Source organism: Geotrypetes seraphini, chromosome 9 (assembly GCF_902459505.1).
Source record: "Geotrypetes seraphini chromosome 9, aGeoSer1.1, whole genome shotgun sequence".
In the NCBI taxonomy this organism is placed as follows: domain Eukaryota; kingdom Metazoa; phylum Chordata; class Amphibia; order Gymnophiona; family Dermophiidae; genus Geotrypetes; species Geotrypetes seraphini.
This window is the reverse complement of record NC_047092.1, coordinates 179,321,869-179,342,716: the sequence shown is the minus strand read 5'-3', so window position 1 is coordinate 179,342,716 and position 20,848 is coordinate 179,321,869. Positions and strand designations below refer to the sequence as shown.

The following is a 20,848-nucleotide window of genomic DNA, read 5'->3' as shown; positions in this document are numbered from 1 at the left end:
GGGTACAAGTGGATCGATTTTTCACGCCATCAAAAATTACAAAGACTAGGGGACACTCGATGAAGTTACAGGGAAATACTTTTAAAACCAATAGGAGGAAATATTTTTTCACTCAGAGAATAGTTAAGCTCTGGAATGCATTGCCTGAGGATGTGGTAAGAGCGGATAGCGTACTGGTTTTAAGAAAAGGTTTGGACAAGTTCCTGGAGGAAAAGTCCATAGTCTGTTATTGATAAAGACAGGGGGAAAGCTACAGCTTGCCCTGGATTGGTAGTATGGAATATTGCTACTCCTTGGGTTTTGGCCAGGTACTAGTGACCTGGATTGGCCACGGTGAGAACGGGCTACTGGGCTTGATGGACCATTGGTCTGACCCAGTTAGGCTATTTTTATATCAGATTTGCCAATTTGAAAACCCCGGATGCATGGCCACGCCCCATTCCGCCTTCAGCCCATCCCCCCAAAGCGCATCTTTTTCTCTTGATCTGCTGGCCGCATTTGGAGGGATTCCTGCATGCGTGGATGCGTGTGACGTCATCCGCGCATGCTTGTTTGAAGCCCTCCAGATGTGGCCGGAGCTCAGGGCTTTCTAAAACCCAGACAAACTGCCAGGTTTTGGAAAGTCCAGTCCTCTAAAAAGAGGACATGTCCGGGTTTTCCCAGATGTCTGGTAACCCTAGCTAAGCGTGCTGTACTACTTACTGCAGTTTAGTAAAAGGGCCCCAAAAATTAGCTAGACAAACCTTTTTGAATATCCACTTCTCTCTAATATTATCATTGAAGTTTGCATTCACTCGCACATTATCATGAACTGGTAATCCTGTGTTTCTCCTGATGCCTGGGTAATATTCTTTGTTGCAGGAATACAAGCAAAAGATTGACCCTTAATCCCACAGAAAATGCAAATCCAGCGAAAACGAAAACTCTGTGGAGATGGTGATATTCAAGATGCAGGCTTTATTTAAGAATATACAGTTTGATAATCCACCTAAAATATATGTAGGACCCAAACCGTTTGGAACTGTGGACCCAACACGGTCCGTGTTTCGACCATGCTGTCTTCCTCAGGGGTCCCTAAAATTCCTGAGGAATCCTCATCCGCGCAGAGTTACGACTCAGTATTGTTTTCAGTTTTTAATCCACGTGTTTTTATATCAGGACTTTTAGGGACCCCTGAGGGAGACAGCATGGTCGAAACACGGACCGTGTTGGGTCCACAGTTACATTACATTACATTAGAGATTTCTATTCCGCCATTACCTTGCGGTTCAAGGTGGATTACAAAAGAGTTATAAACTGTGGGTTACAGTGAAAGATCTAGGACCCAACGGTTTGGGTCCTAGATATATTTTATGTGGCTTATCAAACTGTATATTTTTGAATAAAGCCTGCATCTTGAACATCACCATCTCCACAGAGTTTTCGTAATATTCTTTGTTGCTCATATGAAAAAAATCTGTTGATAGCGTAGCATGGAAACTGTACACTAGATGGCAGTGTTCCAGAAGCAGACAAACTGGCTCTGGAGAAGCTTCACTGCCTCTGCAGCAGGATAGAAAAGGGAGCAGTTGGACTTCGTAACAGATGCCATGCCTCCTGCTGAGTGTAAACGCGAAGACCTGCAGCACGTAAGGCAGCTCTCGGTGCAAAAAGCAGAGAAGTGTTTCAGGGGCTGCTATTTTTAAAGCAGTTCTGTTATTTTTCTAAATTCAGGAGTCAGTATTTGAGCAGAGTAATATGTTTGCCAGCAGCTGGTAAATGTAAAACTTTGCTCTCCACGGATTTTAAGAGTCCAGATCATGCTGGGGTGAAAATTTGTCTAACTGCGCTGGCACAGTCTGTGTAATGGATAGACAGAGGGTGGGTGGAAGGAAGACAGAGCCACGATATTACCTGGATAGCGATGATTTATTTATTGGGATTTATTAACCACCTTTATGAGGACATTAAACAGCACTGTAGAACAATCATGTGATTGGTATGTGTGTTTTATTTTGTGCCTCAATTTGGGATAAGGTGGGCTACAAATGTTAATAAATTAAATGAAATTTAAGTAACATAGGGGTCCTTTTACTAAGGCGCGCTAATCGATTTAGCGTGTGCTAAATGCTAACACGTCCATGGGCACCTTAGCATTTATCGCATCTTAGTAAAAGGACCTCATGGTAAATGACGGCAGATAAAGACCCGAATGGTCCATCCAATCTGCCCAAACTGATTTAATTTAAATTGGGGCTTTTTCTTAAATATTTCTGGGCTAGTGTCAGTACAAAACAAATAACAGGCAGCCTGGAGGAATTTCAATACCACAGATGTAATGCAATGTCAATATAATACCAATGCGAGCACAGAAAAAAAAAGCACAAAGGGCCTTAAAATGGACTATTATTTATTGATGGACCTGACACAGGCTGTGTTTCAGCGTATCCGCCTGCGTCAGGGGTCTTATATTGAGAAAAGTTATTTATATAGAAAAGTGAATGCTGACCAATGCAAAAGTGCGCACATGTGAATGTTTTATGAGTTAGGCCCAGCAGTGCGCATGTGCATACTTTTTTTTGATTTGGTCACGCCAAGAATGGAGTTTGTTGTACAGAAGAACTTTTAAAATCAGCTTTTGCACCTACTGTTTCAGATTGTTTTCATCATTCACTTTTCTATATAAAAATTTCCTCAATGCAGGCGGATATGCTGAAACATGGCCCGTGTCGGGTCCATCAAGAAATTGAAGTCCTTTTTCCTGTAAGGCGAAGGCCCTTTGTGCTTTTTTTTCCTGTGTGATTTGTGCTCTGAATCTCTCTCGACTTGTGGACAATATAATACCAATGAAACGCTTAATAGGCGTGCTCTAGAACATTCAAGTAACACAGGTATGATGCTAATGCAGTTCCTAAAATACAGTGAGATATCATGCTGTGTAGCCAAGGGGCCCAGTGCAGTCAGTTGGGATAAATAGATGGGTGGCTAAACTGAAGCTACAATAACCCCCTCTTTTACAAAGGTGCGCTAAGCTTTTAGCGCGCAGTAAATAGTGCACGCTAATCACACGCTAAACACTAATGCGTGCATGTTATCCTATGGATGTGTTAGTGATTAGTGCATGTGTTGATTTAGCACATGCACCTTTGTAAAAGTGGGCCTATGTGTACAGTTAAATAAGATTGGATTGAATTGGATCTATTATTTGATTTACCGCTATTGACATAAGTATTTAGTGGTGTACAATAAAAATCTTATTAAAATACAATACAGTCACTTCACAAAATCTATTAAAAAGAAACCCAATAAAAGAATAAATCAATAGTTCAAATTAACCAAGTCAATTATTGCTAAATCCTATCGTCACAGTTTGCTTCCATAATATTGCTGAAATAATTATGTTTTCAACAGCTTACAAAATGACAAATATGACAAGATATGAGTTGCTGGTCTAATGACAGACTTAATCTAAACAGACAGAGGGAGCAGCAGTCAGCAGCCAAATATGTATGTTCAGCACGGCTGACTATTAACTTAACTGGGCTTGTGAATAGATGTTGGCATTGTCATCTCGAAGCAGGGACTTTAGATCATTTATTATTCTATTGTCCTTTTATTTTGGCTTTTTGGAAATCGATATGGGGCCAAATAAATTGTTTATTAGAAAATCTGGTAGCTTTATCATATGATACTATACTATTTGGAATGCCAATGAGTAAGAAAAGTCAAATTTCTTCAAAAAATAATAAGTTGCCATTCAACATATTACATTTAATTGGAAAAATTGGAGTAGATTAAACTATAGTTTCCGGTGGAATTCTCTGTGTCATATATATAAAATGGAAAGAACGTTAGCCACACAGAAAGTAAATTTTAATAAATTTCAGGAGGTTTGGGGACCATTAATAGAATATTGTAATGAGTAAATAACATTTTTCTCTTATTGGTATCATTGCTAAGTGAGGGTTGGGGGGGAGGGATTTCTTTTTTTTTTTTTTCCATTATTTTTTATTTTCTAATTTTTCATAAAGTGTACATAATAATAAATTACAATTGATAAATGCATTTTTTCACTTTTATATCTAATACATTATATATCTGAATTTGATTTTCCCCCTCACCCTCCCCCCTCCCTTTCCTTACTTTAATATAATATTTTAATTTTCAAATTTTATATAAAAAGTATACAATATATTAGAATACAATTGATACATATTGAATAACTTTTTTATATCTAATACCATATAATCTAAACAAATTTTATCCCATTTCCCTCCCCCCACCCTTTTATTACCTTTTATTCATTCGTTACATTTTGTATCATTTATTATAATATATTATGTATAAATTATTTTCCTTATCCCCCCTATATGTGTGTCATAAATAAAAATCTCTAAAAGAAGAAAAGAAGAAAAAGTATTCTATTATTTATTCATTACAGTATTTTGTCAATGGCCCCCATATTTTTATAAATTTTGTATATGTCCCCCTTTGTATTGCAATTGTTCTTTCCATTTTAAAAATATGACATATTGTGTTCCACCAAAATGTATAATTTAGGTTGTTGTAATTTTTCCAGTTGTTAGTTATATGTTGAATGGCAACCCCTGTCATAATTAATAAAAGCTTATTATTTTCTGGTGAAATTTGACTTTTTTTTCTCATCATCATTCCAAATAAAATTGTATCATATGATATTGCAATATGATTTTCCATTAATTTGTTAATTTGTGGCCAAATTGAATTCCAAAAAGTTTTAATATAGGGACAATGATATAATAAATGATCTAATGTCCCTGGTTTTAGATTACAGTGCCAGCATTTATTTGACTTAGAACTATCTAATTTTTGCAAACATGTAGGGGTCCAAAAAGCTCTATGCAATAAAAAGAACCAAGTCTGCCTCATAGATGCTGATACTGTACATCCCATTCTCCAAGACCAAATTAGTGGCCATTGAGATGCATCAATCTGATGTCCAATCTCAATGCTCCAAATGTCTCTCAGACCATTTTTTGGTTTTTTATTCAAATATCCAGATATTAATTTATACCACATTGCGGCTTGATGTCCTAGGAAGTCTGTTTTAAAGCATAAGAACTTTAAACTATATTGACTGTTCAATGTTTTCCATTCAGGGAACCCTACCTGAATGGCCTGCTTCAATTGCAACCATTTAAAACTTTGTGTTTTATTGAGCCCAAATCTATGTTGCAATTGTGAAAAATCCAGCAGTTTATTTTCTGAAATAACATCGTCTAGAGATCTAATGCCTGCAATAATCCAGTTCTTCCAAAGGATTTGAGTTCCGCCAATTTTGATCTTGGAGTTTATCCATATGGATTGATTAGTTGATTTGTATATTGGGATGGGTGTTAATTTATCAATAAATCTCAATGTTTTCCAAGTATCCATTATTATTTTATTTTCTTTGTATCTTTTAGGTATATTAATACTTGGTAGATGAACTAAATTTAGGGGAAACATAAGGCGCCATTCCAAATATAACCAATCTGGTGCATTATCTATAAGTTCTGGGAGGATCCAATACATACCCTGACGTAGAATATAGGCTTGATGGTACCTATAGAAATTTGGAAAATTTACCCCTCCCTCCTTAATTGATTTTTGTAAGGTTACTAAAGCTATTCTAGGTGTTTTACCAAGCCAAAGAAATTTTGTTAAAATTCTATTAAGCTTTTTATAAAAGGACCCCTGAAAATAAATAGGTATCATACTCATTTGGTAGCAAACCACAGGCAACATCATCATTTTAATTGTTTGAACTCTTCCCCACCAAGAAATATGTAATGGGTTCCATTGCTCACATAACTCCGTAACTTTTTTTAATACATATTTTTCATTTTCTTTTACAGTATCTTCAATTGTTTTTTTTACTTGAATGCCTAGATATTTAAATCCTTCTTCTTTCCATATGAATGGAAAAGTATCAAATAATCCTTTTACACAGTAAACATTCAAGGGTATAATTTCAGATTTATTCCAATTAATTTTATAACCTGAAAATTTGCCAAACTTATCAATTAATTCCAATAAAGAAGATAAGGTAGACTCTGGGTTTCTCAAATAAAGCAAAATATCATCCGCATAAGCCGAAATTTTATATTCCATATCTGAATATGGAATACCTTGTATCTCCCTTGTTTGCTGTATTGCTAACAATAAGGGTTCTAATACAATATCAAATAACAAAGGAGATAACGGACAGCCTTGTCTAACTCCCCTCTGTAATTGAAAACCATCAGATATCTTATTATTAATATTTAGTCTTGCAATTGGGAAGCTATACAAAGTTTTTACCATTTGTATAAATCCAGAACCTATACCAAACCATTCTAAAGCCTGATACATAAAATTCCATTCTACTCTATCAAATGCTTTTTCAGCATCTAATGAAACTGTAAAAGCCGGTTCCTCCATTTTTTTTGATAAGTTTAGCATGTGAAATAATAGTCTAGAGTTATTGGAGGAATGTCTTTTAGCAACGAAACCCGTTTGATGCATATCTATAATATGTGGGAGAGCTTTGGCTAATCTCAAAGCCAAAATTTTCGCCAAAAGTTTATTATCAACGTTTATCAAAGATATAGGCCTGTAGTTTGAAACCAAAGTAGGATCTTTATTTGGCTTAGGCAAAACAATTATTATTGATTCAGCCATAGTACCTTTTATATTACCTTTTATAAGTTGTGTCTGATATAATTTTAATAAATGTGGGGAGAGGATATTTTGAAATGTTTTATAAAATTCTACTGTGTAACCATCACCACCTGGAGCGGATCCAACTCTAAGAGATCTCAATGCTGTTTCTAATTCTTTTAATGATATAGGTTCTTCTAAACTTCGTTTTATATGATCAGGAATCTTAGGTCCATTAATTAAATCTAAAAATTTTTTTCCATCTTTTTGTTTCTCCAAATAAGGTTCGGAAGAATATAGATCCTTATAAAAATTTAAAAATTGTTTTAAAATTATATTTGTTTGATTTGTTATTATACCATTATCATCTTTTATTCCATTAATATTAGTTCTCCTTTTTTTTGCCTTAAGATAATTTGCCAATAATTTTCCCGCCTTATTAGAATTTCCATAATACACTGTTTGCTTGGAAAACAAATCTTTTCTTATCATTTTTGAAGTTAATTCATTATATTTACCTTTTGTTTTCAAAAGAGCTTGTAAAACTTCATATTCCCATTTACTTATCAATTTAGCTTCTAATATTTTTATTTCTTTTTCTAATTCTATATATTGTTTTTTGATCTGTTTCCTAATAAAAGCTGAATATGATATAATATTACCCCTCATAGTTGCTTTAAATGCATCCCATACATTCTCTATAGATGTATCTTCCACTAAATTTGTTTGAAAAAATTCATTAATTTGTGTTTTAAAATTTTCCAAAAATTTGTCATCCACAAGCAATGCATTATCAAATCTCCAAAGAGGTCTATTATTTTCTAATTGATCTAATTGTATTTCTATCCATATTCCCGCATGATCCGAAATGATAATAGGATCAATGGAGGCTTTAATCACCTGTTGCACTTTATTTGTTGAAACAAAAATATAATCTATTCTTGAAAATGATTTATGAACTTGTGAACAAAATGAATACTCCTGATCATTAAAATGAAGAATACGCCATATATCCTTCAAATCGCATGTTTGAACTAAATTATCTAGACCTAAAGATTTAATATTTTTACCTGGTTTTTTATCTAATAATGGATCCATTACAGCATTAAAATCTCCAGCCACCACTAAATTAGAGGCAGCCAGTGGTAATAACATATTTTGTAGTTTTTTGAAAAATTCTGATTGATTCGAATTAGGGGCATATATATTAAATAACGTCAGGGTATCATTTCCCATACTTATATCGATATGTATCCATCTTCCATGTGGATCTGAACTTTTTACCTTTATATTAGCCATACATTTTTTATTTATAAGAATTGCAACCCCTGCTTTTTTATCCACTGCTGGAGCAAAAAAACATTCCTTTATCCATCCTCCTGATAATTTCTGTGATTCCTTCATATTAAGATGGGTCTCTTGCAGACAGTAAATATCTGCATTTTGTTTTTTTAAAAATGTTAATATTTTTTTCCTTTTAATTACATGATTCAGGCCATTGACATTAATAGAATATATTTTAAAAGACATTATATATTTTAATACTTTTCATTATCTTATTCTTCCTCTCCTCTTTCATATTTAATATCCAAAAGATTTTCTTCACGACACACATATTTAACCCTAATGTATCTCCCTTAATTATTCTAATAAATATTCTCTTTATCCCTCCCTTTCCCACCCAATTCATTGGCTGCTTAAGGATACACATTGGAATTGTAATCCTAACATTCTCCCCATTCCAGGCAATCAATATTCAATGTTTAAACAAATTTCCCTTCTATCTATCTATATTGATCATTTATATCTTTAATCATTTTCCATAACATTTTATTAATGTATCATTATCCATTTAACAATATGTTAATTTGTATTTCCTTAGTAGATATGTTATATTTTCTATTTTTTCATAGAGTCTTCAAAACCATCTTAATGTATTATATTAGAATATCATAGGTTCTGGTTTAGAGAGAAACTCTTTTAGTTTTTCGGGATCCTCAAAATATAAAGACTTGTCTCCAGATGACACTCTCATTTTCGCTGGGTAGTATAGACCATATTTAAATCCTTTTTCTTTTAGTAGTGGTCTCATGTCTAGTAGTCTTTTTCTTTTAGTTGCTGTGTTTTTGGCGAAGTCTGGTAAAAACCATAATTTTGATCCTTTATAATTTAGGTTTTTATCTTTTTTTGCTGCATTTAGTATCTCTAGTGCTTGTTGATATCTCAGCATTTTGAAAATTATTGGTCTTGGTCTGTTTTTGTTTTCTAAGTTTTTAATTGGGATTCTATGCGCCCTTTCAATTTCAATTGGTTGTTTCAAGTCTAACTGTAGTATTTTTGGAATTAAATTTTCAAGGAAAAGGATAGTATTTTTCCCCTCTAGATTTTCTTGTATTCCAAAAAGTTTGATGTTTTTTCTTCTTCCTCTATTCTCGTAGTCCTCTAGTTGATCTTTTAATTTATTTAATTCCAGGCTGTCGTTTTTACATCTTTTTGATTCACATTCTATAGTTTCCATTTTTGATTCTAGTTCAGTTGTTCTTTTGTTGTTAACTTCCATTTGTCTATGTATATTTAAAATTTCTTCTTTCATTTCCAACATATTAGTTATTGTTTCCTTGAGCATTTGTTTGATTTGTTTTAGTTCTTCCATAACTTCTGCTTTGCTTAATGTGTCTGATTCTTCGATTGGAAGTGGTATCTTGCTTGGTGTTATTTGTTCTTGTTTCTGTCTTTTTGCAGATGTACCAGTCTCATTTTTGTTTTGTCTGGTACTTGCCATGTTATTGTTTTCTTTTTCTTGGTTATTCTTATTTCTTGTATTTAGTCTCTTAGATTTGGTATTCTTAGGTTTTTAATCTCTTTTCTTCCAAGATTTTGTTCTATCTTTTGAAGTAGAAATTTTCTTTTTAAGCTCTTTTCTTTTCCTCAGTTATCTGTAACATTCAGTCCAATAACATTTCTTTCCTTTAGATCTCTTTCAAATTAGTAAATTCCTTTCAGAAATTTTAATTTACTATTTCTGACATTCACTCTCTCTCTTAATGAGACACCTTTTCAGCGCTGAGAAAAAAAAAAAAAAAAATTCTTAATTAATTATTATTTTTTTTTTTTTTTTTTTCTCCTCTCACAAGCCCAATCGCAGCCCTGATTGAGGAGAGCAACACTTTATAGAGTTATTTTTCCTATTTGATCAACTTGAAGCAGTTGTCTTTTCTCAGCGTCTCTCAATTGCCTCAATGTCTTGCTGTTTCAGTTTTTTTAAGTTTCCGTTGAACCTTTTCTCTGTCTCCTCTCTCACAAGCCCAATCGCAGCTCTGTCAGAGGGAAGTAATATTCAATTCAGTATTAATTTTTAATGTAAAGAGTTTTATCTTCTCTTTTTTTTCCAGATATTAGTCTTTTATCAAAGTAAGTAATATCTTTTTGTTGACTAATATATTTTTAATAAACTGCCTTTATTCTTTTCAGTGTCTTAAGGCAATTAGTTGATCTTCTAGGGTTGATTTAATTGTTTGTCTTCATAAAGAGAAATCATCAAAGGGCAAATTAATATCTTCCGTTCTCTACCCTTAGGGCTCCAAATCAGCACCAACAAGAGAAATCAAACCATCACTCAAGTCAGTTAATAGTAGTCTCAGAACTAGATCAGCTTTTTTTTTTTTTTTTTTCTTACTGTTAGTCAAATTTCAACATGGAGGAAATATTTAGGCATAACAAGCATAATAATAAGCTGGTATAATTCACCTTAAGTTTTTATCATCTCTCCAATAAACATTCTTTTGAATCTTCTTTTGTTTTAGTGAAAAGAAATTTCTTCGATTCTTTGTCCTCAGGGTTCAGCGTCTGTTTCCAACTGTCTTAGTCAGATTTATCTTATTAGCTCTGTCAGTCACTTATCTTCAATATCATGCCGTTTTAGCGCTAAAAAAAAAAAATCGGCAATCCTTTCTTCCGGCTCTCCTCTCACAAGCCCGGTCACAGCTACGATAGAGGAGAGCAACATTCACTCCAATAATTTTCTTATATTTCAATAATCTCCCAAGCAACTGATTTTCATCTGTTTTCAGCGCCTCACCATTCAATTCGCCGCCATTCCTCTCTCAGCTTTTTCTCTCCCAAGCCTCTTCAGTTTCGTCGAAGGCTGGCAACATTCATCGGTTTATTTTTCATATATTACGTTAAACAATATCATGACACAATCATCCTCTATATCTGTGCCTCTAGCTCTGTCTTTTGTTTACTCACACGCTTCACTTTCTCGGCGCTGCAGTCAAGTCTCATAAAACCGTTGAGAAAAAAAACGGCACTCTGCCTTTTCAGCTCACACTACCTCAGCTTCGCTTCAGCTTTAGTAAAAGAGGATATTTTCAATTGTCTTATGTTCAGCTTCTTTAGTAATTATTTTTTTGATGAAATTTTTTTAGAAGGAAAATTTTTTTTTTAATATTCTGTGCCTAGTTGTAGAGGAGCTTTGCGATTACGCTTCCTAATCTTGTAGTAAATGTTTAGTTTATTTGAAAAGATTATATATAATAAATTATATGATATACGTAATTATTTATGAAATAGTAGGGATGGGAGGGAGGGTTTAAATATTGTTAATTTAAGTCGTATATGATAGATAATCAAGTGATATTGTATAAGTTTGACTGTTAAATTTCTGACGCACTTGTTGTAAGGTGTAAAAATGAATAAAGAATTAAAAACAATAAAAACAACTTAACTGGGCTTAATGCCACTATTGACTGGTTTTATTTTTTCTAATGAGCTTCAAGCATTTCTGGTATTTTTGTAGTGGAATTCTTAGGGCTCCTTTCTATTGTGAGCTTTTGTAGAAAAGCAGAGAGAGAAGAGGAAAACCCCAAGACTGATAATGGAGGTGGCCTTGGAGGTTTTCCAGGGATCGCGATTGGCCCCTGGGTCTTGCATTCAAGAATACTGCTTTAAAGATTTGGGGGCCATTGATTGCATATTCTAATGATTAGACACCTTGGACACCTTTTTATTACATAGGACTATATTTAATGTGGGGATGGGGGGGGGTATGTTATGTGATTTAATGGGTTTATTCCTGATGAATGGGATGGATGGGGGAGGGGTCTTTTTTATATGCATTTGACAATAATTGTTAGAATGTCAAGTGATTTGTACGAATTATCTGATTGAATTTTGTACACTTGTTGCAAGAGTTAAAACCGAATAAAGAATTAAAAAAAAAAAAAAGAATACTGCTTTAAGGTGAGCGTAACACAGGAACTTGAAGCTTGAGGAAGCATAGAAGGGTTAGCTTATTCTTCTGCAGTAGCACCTGTTAGGATTCGTCTTTCTGCTGTGAGCATAAGAGTGTTTTAAGGCAAAGTGGGAAGTGTCAGTTCTGTGCACAGATCCAAGCAGAAAAAAAATTGCATCTGCTTATGTGCTGCAATATTGTTCTTTGCATAAATGTCAGCATTGCAAAAATTTATGCATAGAAATGTATGTGATTGTGGAAGAGTAAGGGGTTATCTTCCACTAATGCTACCTTTCTACCTCCATACAGCAGAGGCTGCTAGCCTAAGAGTGAGCGTACTACATGTCCCAGAACACACCGGGCTCTACAGCTCAGTGCTGAGCAACCTTGACAAGGTTAGGGGGCAGAACTCAGCAGGGAGGTGTTTATTTGCCACAAAGGAGAGTCATTCAGAGAGGTTCCAGAGTGAGAGGAGGCTTCCACATCTAGAGGTTGATACAAGTCTAAAAAACCCAGACTATCCAGGAGAGTTCCCAAGAGAGAGGTCACGATCTGATACAGAACTCTGGAAACAGACTAATACGTATGAGGGGAGAGTGAAAGCAGAGTGGCTGAGGTAAGCCCAACATATATGCATGAGCCCCGATGTCAGTGCTGACGTCGGAGGTAGGGCTTAAGCAAAGCCCTCCCTCCCTCTGATGTCAGCGTTAACATCGGGGAAGACTTCCGGTTGGCTATGTGTGTTGCTGCAGGGCAGGCAGGAAATAAAAGACGAGCCTCGTGGCTCCAGCTACCTCCCAGAGCTCAATTTGGATGAGAAAGTTGCTGGCTGATGAGAGCTGGACACGAACATGGGAGGCAAACGCAGGACACAAAAAGAGTCGAACGTGGGAGGCAAATGAGGGACAGAAGGAGGTCGAACATGGGAGGCAAACGTGGAACACAAAAGGGGGAAGGAAATGCGTTTTTGGACACAAGGCATGAACTTGGGAGAGAGGATGGAGGAAGGGAGGGAAAGAGATGCTGAGGTGAGGGAGGAAATAGGGAGAATTGGGCGTGGTTGTGTCAGTGAGAAGGAAAGAGATGGTTGTGCACACGGGGAATGGAAGAAAGTTGAATTTTTGGTCATAGGGAGGGAGTGAGGTACAGATGAGAGGGAGAAATATTGTGGTGGAAAGGGAACAGTGAGACAGATTGAAATGGATGCAAGAGGGAGGAATGTTGGACATAGTGGTGAAGGGAATGGAGGGAGAGATGTGGCATGGTGCTGGAGAGGGGTGATAGAAGGAGAAATGTTAGGCATGGGGCTGGTGGGCAGGGGGAAAAGATGAGAAAGGGATAAATGCTGGACCATAGTAGGAGGAACCAATGGATAGCAACAGAAGAATTTACAGAAGATGGGAAAGCGGAAAAAAGAAACTGGAAAAATAAGTCTCCAGACAACAAAGGTAAAAAAACAGAATTTATTGAATAAAATATATTAGCTTTGGGAAATGTATATAGCAGATGTATTTGTATTGCATTCAAAAGAAAAGAAAATGCATTTCTGGTTTTATTTCTACAGTGTTGAAGTACTTGCTGACCCTTGCTGTGACTGGTGGGGATCCCCAAGCACCACCAGCAGAGGATCTCCTCTAGAGACGGCCAGAACTCCCCTTCACCAGGCACAGCAGTCGATGGCAACATCCATGAGCCACTGAGGTGCCAGCATCTGTGACTCAAGGACGCTACTGCTGCCTGCCAAGCTTGGCAAAAGGGACCCTCGGCCAACTGCACAGGAAGTCCTCAGCTAACAGCTTGGGGGTTCTCATCAGCTATTTATATTTTTATGTTTACATTAGAGGCTCTGGTAGAAACCCGTTTACAAAGTATGTATTCTTCCCAATTAATATTTCCAAATTAATAAAGTCTTTTTGCTTTAATTCAGTAGCATAATTAAATGAAATAACTATTTCTGAAGTTTCTAGGGACAGGCGGGGACGGAGGGGATTCCTCGCAGGGACGGGTGGGATTTCTGTCCCCGCGCAACTCTCTAGCCAGGCCCTTAAGCCATTCAAAGGGCTGCTTGGCCCTGGGACGTTCTTTTTATGACATCAGATTTCCTATTTGAATAGTCTTAATCCTGGATTCAATATACACATTATCCAGTCTCTTTATATGATCCTCAGAGGGCTAAAAGACCCTTATGGTTTATGTGAAGCAAGTCACAAAACCCGATCGTCATAGGATCAATAATTTCTACTCTTTTATATTTTTATAAGTTTTTCGTGACTTTTGTAATTTTTTAAGTTGTAATAACTTTTTTCATATTTATATACTTAGCAGCCAGTATTAGGAAGCGCCTCTACCAACATGCACATGCTTCAAGATAACTTTTCATCAGGGTTGAGGCTCCCGTGTTTAATCTAAAAAAAATACAAAAATATTTTGTCTTAGCCAGTGAGAATAACTATAATTTAATTTTAACTATGTTTCATACATATTAACAAGGACCTCTCAACTATTATTTATCGTGTATAGCTTAAATTATAGTAAACTTACTATCATGCTTCAAAGAAACCGCTCCTCTCCATGAAGTATCATGTTATAATGGCGTCTGTCATCAGTTCCGATTAAAATAAAAAATTCAAACCGAAACTAAGTGTCTGATTGGAGCGGGAACTGACCAATACGGTCATAAATACAATTAGACTACTAGATATTTTAACTGTGGAAACCTAATCTGCAAAACGGCAATTCCTGTTTATTGTTAAAGAAACCTAATTCAAACCAAAGACATCCAATTGATTTCTTCATTCAAGCCATTAGGAGCCAAAGTATTTAAGGAATAGATCCAATTTTGTTCTTTAGTATTCAAAGCTTTTTTTGGCGTGGGTGTGTCACGCCAAATAATGTCTGGCATTTGTGGTTGATTTCTAGGATTGTGGGGTCTGGTTAACAATGCGGGAATCTCTACTTTTGGAGAGGTGGAGTTCACCAGTATGGAGACGTACAAGGAGGTGGCCGAGGTTAACCTGTGGGGCACTGTCCGAGTGACCAAAGCATTCCTTCCGCTGATTCGGAGAGCCAAAGGTGAGCTAAATATGTTTTGTGAATGGGAGATTTGATGGCTTGGTGTCCTGATAACACAGTTAAGTCTTTTACTTCTAGTTACTATTTAAAATCTGTCTCAGGTGAATGGTGACCTTATGACCTGAATTGGCCACTGTTGGAAACAAGATACAGGGCTTGATGGATTTTAGATCTGACCTAGTATAGTGAGACTTAAAATATATGTTTATTATCATCCTTTACATATTGTCCTTGAAAATATTTATCAGAATGGTTTATATACAAACAAAAAAGAAAAGATATAGGACTTCCCCCCCTCCCCCCTTTTAGGAAGCCGCGTTTGACTTTTTTTATTGCCGGCCGTGGTGGTAAAAGCTCCACCGCTCCTAGAAGTCCAAAGAGCGTCGGAGCTAATAGCACTTCAGCCAGTGATGTGGCTTCATCAAAGGGGGCCTTAATTGAGTTAAGTCAGGATCCCAACAGACCAGTGTCTCCTCCCAGAAGAGAGACCAAAAGCCAAATTAATGTCCTCTCAGCTGGCACTTCTGACTTCAGATTTCAACCCTGGTCAGTCTGGTACATTTATTAAAAAAAATAAAATCCAGGCTAAAATGCATTAGCCTTAACATGATAATAGATGTGGTTCAAGCTGAGGCTGTTTGCTTTCCCTCTGCTAAAGGACTAAAAACTGTGGCCAATTTGTGTCGATCATTTTCATTTTTACTCGTAAAAGTTTGGAATGACCTTCCTTCTATAATTAGAGTTCATAGAAACATAGAAATTGACGGCAGAAAAGGGCCATAGCCCATCGAGTCTGCCCATGCCAATGACCCACTCCCTGATTTTTACTCCCCTATTGATCCCACGTGAATATCCCATTTTCTCTTAAAATCTGACACGCTGTTGGCCTCAATCACCTGCTGAGGCAGCTCGTTCCAATGATCGACCACCCTTTCGGTGAAGTTCTCGCTCATCTACCCACTGAAGATATATTTATTTCATAAATTTACTAATGATCCTTCTTTTTCAAATAATCAATCATAAAATATATTGTTTCTATTCTAATCTCCTGTATAAGTTTATTAATATTTTGTTAACCGAGTCAAGCCCTCCTGTTGGGATGAATCGGTATAAAAAATCAAAGATTAGATTAGATATAGCCTTCAGTCCTTAACACTACTTCTCTGCCTTCCAACCCAGCTAGCTGATTAACAATTTCCCTTAACTGTATCCATGACGTCTTGTCTGTTTAGATTGTAAGCTCTTTCGACCAGGGACTGTCTTCTTTATGACTCTGTAAAGCACTGTGTACGTCTGGTAGTGCTATAGAAATAATTCATAGCAGTAGTGTGAAGATTTTCACTCTTTGGGAAGCAGAGCTGAGACTGTGATGTCATAATGCCTCATTCCACCAATAAGAGCCGACCTCATCAGTGATGTCACAATGGCTCGATTGTCCTGAACTCCCCTCTGCCTTCCAATCCAGCCAGCAGATTAACCCTTCCCCTTAACTGTATCTATGACATCCTCTTTGTCTGTTTAGATTGTAAGCTCCTTCGACCAGGGACTGTCGTCTTCTTTGTGACTCTGTATTGCGTGGCATACGTCTGCTAGCGCTATAGAAATAATTAGTAGTAGGAATGTGACTGAGAATGATGACTGCCGCACCAGATTTTTCTATACCTTGGAACATCGTATCTCAAAGGAATCTCATAGAGATAGCGGCAAGGGGTGGCAAGAAGTGGATGGACATGAGCTGCTTGGCTAGCAGATCAGTGTTTTCTGTTAACTCACCTGGGGAACTGCTCCTTTAGTCTCTGGCTCCCAGATAGAAGGTTGCTGGTTCAAATACTGAGGTTATAAGAGATGTTATACTGGGGCATAGATCAAGGTCCATCAAGCTCAGCATTGTGTCTCCAACTGTGGCCAATGGGAGGCACTTGGAAGTACTCAGCATAATGCCAATGGGGAGATCCAGTTCCTGTTGTACACTCCCAGAAAGCACAGTTACTTACCGTAACAGTTGTTATCCAGAGACAGCAGGCAGATATTCTCAACAGTGGGTGATGTCACCGACGGAGCCGTGCAGCGGACAGCCTCGAAAGCAGACTTGCTTGAAGATCTTTGAAAGAGCTTCCGAGTGCTGCACTGCGCATGCGCGAGTACCTTCCCGCCCGAGTTAGAGCGCGCGTCTCCTGTGAGGAACCTCAGTTCAGATACTTAGCTAAGAAGCCAATCAGGGGAGGAGGGTGGGTTGTGAGAATATCTGCCTGCTGTCCCTGGGTAACAACTGTTACGGTAAGTAACTGTGCTTTATCCCAGGACAAGCAGGCAGCATATTCTCAACAGTGGGTGACCTCCAAGCTAAGCATAATGGGATGGAGGGAAAGTTGGCAAGTTAAGAAAAAAGATTTTGCAAAACAGATTGGCCAAAATGGCCATCCCTTCTGGAGAAAGTATCCAGACAGTAATGAAAGGTGAATGTATGAACCGAGGACCAAGTGGCAGCCTTGCAGATTTCTTCAATAGGAATTGATCAGAGGAAAGCTACAGACGCCGCCATTGCTCAAACTCTGTGGCCTGTGACTCGACCCTGCAGAGGGAGACCAGCCTGAGCATAGCAGAAAGAGATACAAGCATACCATCCAGTTGGAGATGATTCGCTTCGAGACCGGGTGCCCCAACTTATTTGGATCGAAAGAGATGAAAAGTTGTGGGGCTGTCCTGTGAGGTTGAGTGCATTGCAAGTAGAAAGCCAAGGCACACTTGCAGTCCAAAGTATGGAGAGCCACTTCTCCAGGTTGAGAATGAGGCTTTGGAAAAAATACTGGAAGAACAATAGATTGATTGATGTGAAATTCTGAAACAACTTTAGGTAAGAATTTCGGATGAGTACGGAGGACCACCTTGTCATGATGGAAAACTGTGAAAGGAGGATCCGCAACCAAAGCTTTCGAGGCTGTCCGCTGTGGGGCTCCGTCGGTGACATCACCCACTGTTGAGAATATGCTGCCTGGGATAAAAAAGAGGTTTCAGTGCCCAAGTCTGGCTGGATGATACTTGTTAATGGAGCCATTCTCCAAAAAGGAGGCCAAACTTTTTTTAGCTTTGAGCACATCCTCTGAGGACAGATTTTCTTAGTTTAATTCAGTGTCTCTCAAACTTTTTTAGCTCTGGCACACTAAACGGAGCAAATGTTTTTTGTGGCACATTATAATTTAAATTATAAAATTGCAAAACCAACAAAAAATTTAATTTGAGAGTTATTTATTTAAAGTTCTTTAAGCTATAAATGGGTAATTGTGACAACGGTGAAACTAAAATAGATAGAATAGAATTGTTAATCAATGCGATGGATGTGCTTATTTTTGAGGGCAAATGAACTCAACATGTGGCTCGATAGTCTACAAGCAAACACGCATTTCATCATCCACCATCTGCAGTCGTTCTCTTTTTTTTCTATTTAATTTCTGTCAGAGTTGAAAATCCAAGGCCTCCTTTTACGAAACTGCATCGGGAGCAGCGCGGGCCATTCAGCACGGCTCCCAACGCTAAAAACTGTTATCGCAATTTCGTAAAAGAGGGGTTAAGTTTGCAAAGATAAGAAGATCCAAACGGTAACAAAGCCTTGATTGATGCTTGTCTGGGCGGTTGAATCCTTACGCACACAGACGTTCATAACATTGATAGACTCTTGCCTACGCGATGTACATTTCATCTTTTCTTATGTAATTGTTTATTTATAACAAAGAACCTCAGACCACCACAGCAGTACAATACAAGAACAGTACAGGCAGTCGAGTTGCACTATTACGATCTTTGGGGGAGATACCTGGAAGTGGAGGGATTGGATGTGGGGAGTTCTAATGTCAGTTGATTTGATGGACCTGGATTGGATTTGGGCACTGAGGGTTTGTTTTATTCTGGTTATGTGTTTCTATTTGTTCGATTCTGTTCTTTTTTCTCCTTCCTTTTCTTCGGGTACTTTGACATCCATTGGGGGGGATATTTGGTTTAAGAGGGGGATGATGGTTGTATGATGTATGTTGTTACTGGGGGGTGGGAGGTGGGAGGGCTGGGAGGGAGGGGGGGTGGGGATGACCTCATCTATTCTAGTGTATATCTATAAAGGGAATTTTTTTAAATTAAAGTAAAATTTTGGAATCTCTCATGGCACACCCGGAATCTATTTGGGCAGGGGTGTCAAATGTTGGTCCTCGAGGGCCACAATCCAGTCAGGTATTCAGGATTTCCCCAATGAGTACGCATAAGATCTATTAGCATACAATGAAAGCAGTGCATGCAAATAGATCTCATGCATATTCATTGGGGAAATCCTGAAACCCAACTGGATTGTGACCCTCGAGGACCGACATTTGACACCCCTGTCTTAGGGGCACAAAGTTTGAGAGACACTGGTTTAATTGTACATTGACTGAAAAACTACTTTCTGAAGTGTGTTTAGATCTGCTACCAGTTAGTTTCCTGGAACAGTCTCTAGTCCTAGCAGTGTTTGAAATGGTAGATAACCATTCCCTGTTAACTTGTTCCACACGACTCACAATGTCATAAATCTCTGCAAATATCCCTTTTGTTATCTCTTCTCCAAATTGAAGAGCTCTGACCTGTTAAATCTTTCTTCCCATCCATCTTATACCCTGCAGGGGTAAGCATGGAGCCAACTCCCAAACTAGACATAAATTGATTTCACAAATCACTAAGCTCGATGCAAATGTTTAGTTTGAGAAGTTTGGATTAAGCGCCCCTTTCTTGATCTCTGTTATCTCTGCCCAGGTCGTGTAGTTAACATCAGCAGTATGTTGGGTCGTATGGCCAATCCAGCTCGATCCCCTTATTGCATCACCAAATTTGGGGTGGAAGCTTTCTCCGATTGCTTGAGGTACGAGATGCATCCTCATGGTGTCAAAGTTAGCATCGTAGAACCTGGCAACTTCATCGCAGCCACGAGCCTCTACAGCCCAGAACGAATTCAGGCCATTGCAGAAAAGATGTGGCATGAACTCCCAGAAGTCATCCGCAAGGATTATGGCAGGAAGTACTTTGACGAAAAGATTGCAAAAATGGAAACGTACTGCAACAGTGGCTCAACAGATACATCAGCTGTGATCAACGATGTCACCCATGCTTTGACCTCAGCAGCTCCATATACCCGCTACCATCCCATGGATTATTACTGGTGGCTTCGAATGGAGATCATGACACATATGCCTAGTGCCGTCTCTGACAGAATTTATGTTTACTAAGATATTAAGCATTTAGAATTATGTAATTGCTATTTTAGTGCACTATTTTATGTAGAAATAATTCTGACAAGTTGTAGGTAATACCTTTTCATGTGAATTAAACTATATCGCATTTGGCCTGGCGGATTCCTTTCTTCTGTGGACTTCCAGCTAAGTTAGAGCGGTCCTCAGTTGGGCTACCATACCTAAATTTTTGCCCTATATTATTTTCTTCCCAGCTCAGGCCAGCCAGTATAGCAGCAGTTCTCAGTTGCGGCCTGCAAACAAGTGGCTCCCACCGGAACCTAGCTGACATAGGTCCTAAGCCTAGCTATTAAGTATTGCTGTTGACTGGGACTCCTTTCCAGAGTCTCTGAGCACTGTCTGCACAGCATCTCTTATCTCCAGCCAATCTGGGGAGCGGAAACCTGGCCAATGAATGGAAACCTAATACGTTTGTGACCAGGTTTCAAGTTGGATTACTTCGTCAGGTTAGTGCAGGCCATTCAGCCTGATGAAAGGAGGTTAACACTTGAAAAGTAGTCATGAACGTTTGAATTTAGTCCAATAAAGGGGTGTTACTACAACTTGTATAATCATTATTTCTACATAAAAGAAATAAATAATTGAAATGTAGTTTCCATAACAACAGCTTTGTTGGCTTTACAACTTTTTAATCTGC

General features: G+C 37.7%; 1 protein-coding gene across 4 annotated transcripts in view; it reads left to right on the top strand.

The window, feature by feature from the left end:
* Positions 1-20,303, top strand: part of BDH1 (3-hydroxybutyrate dehydrogenase 1) — a 34,208-nt gene extending 13,905 nt beyond the window's left edge. For all 4 annotated transcript variants that reach the window (XM_033958299.1, XM_033958300.1, XM_033958298.1 and 1 more), the window contains exons 6-7: positions 14,792-14,944; positions 19,718-20,303. In XM_033958299.1, the coding sequence (XP_033814190.1) occupies positions 14,792-14,944; positions 19,718-20,187 (623 nt within the window). In that variant the 3' untranslated portion in view covers positions 20,188-20,303. The remainder of the gene's footprint in view (positions 1-14,791; positions 14,945-19,717) is intronic.
* The last annotated feature ends 545 nt before the right edge of the window (positions 20,304-20,848 follow it).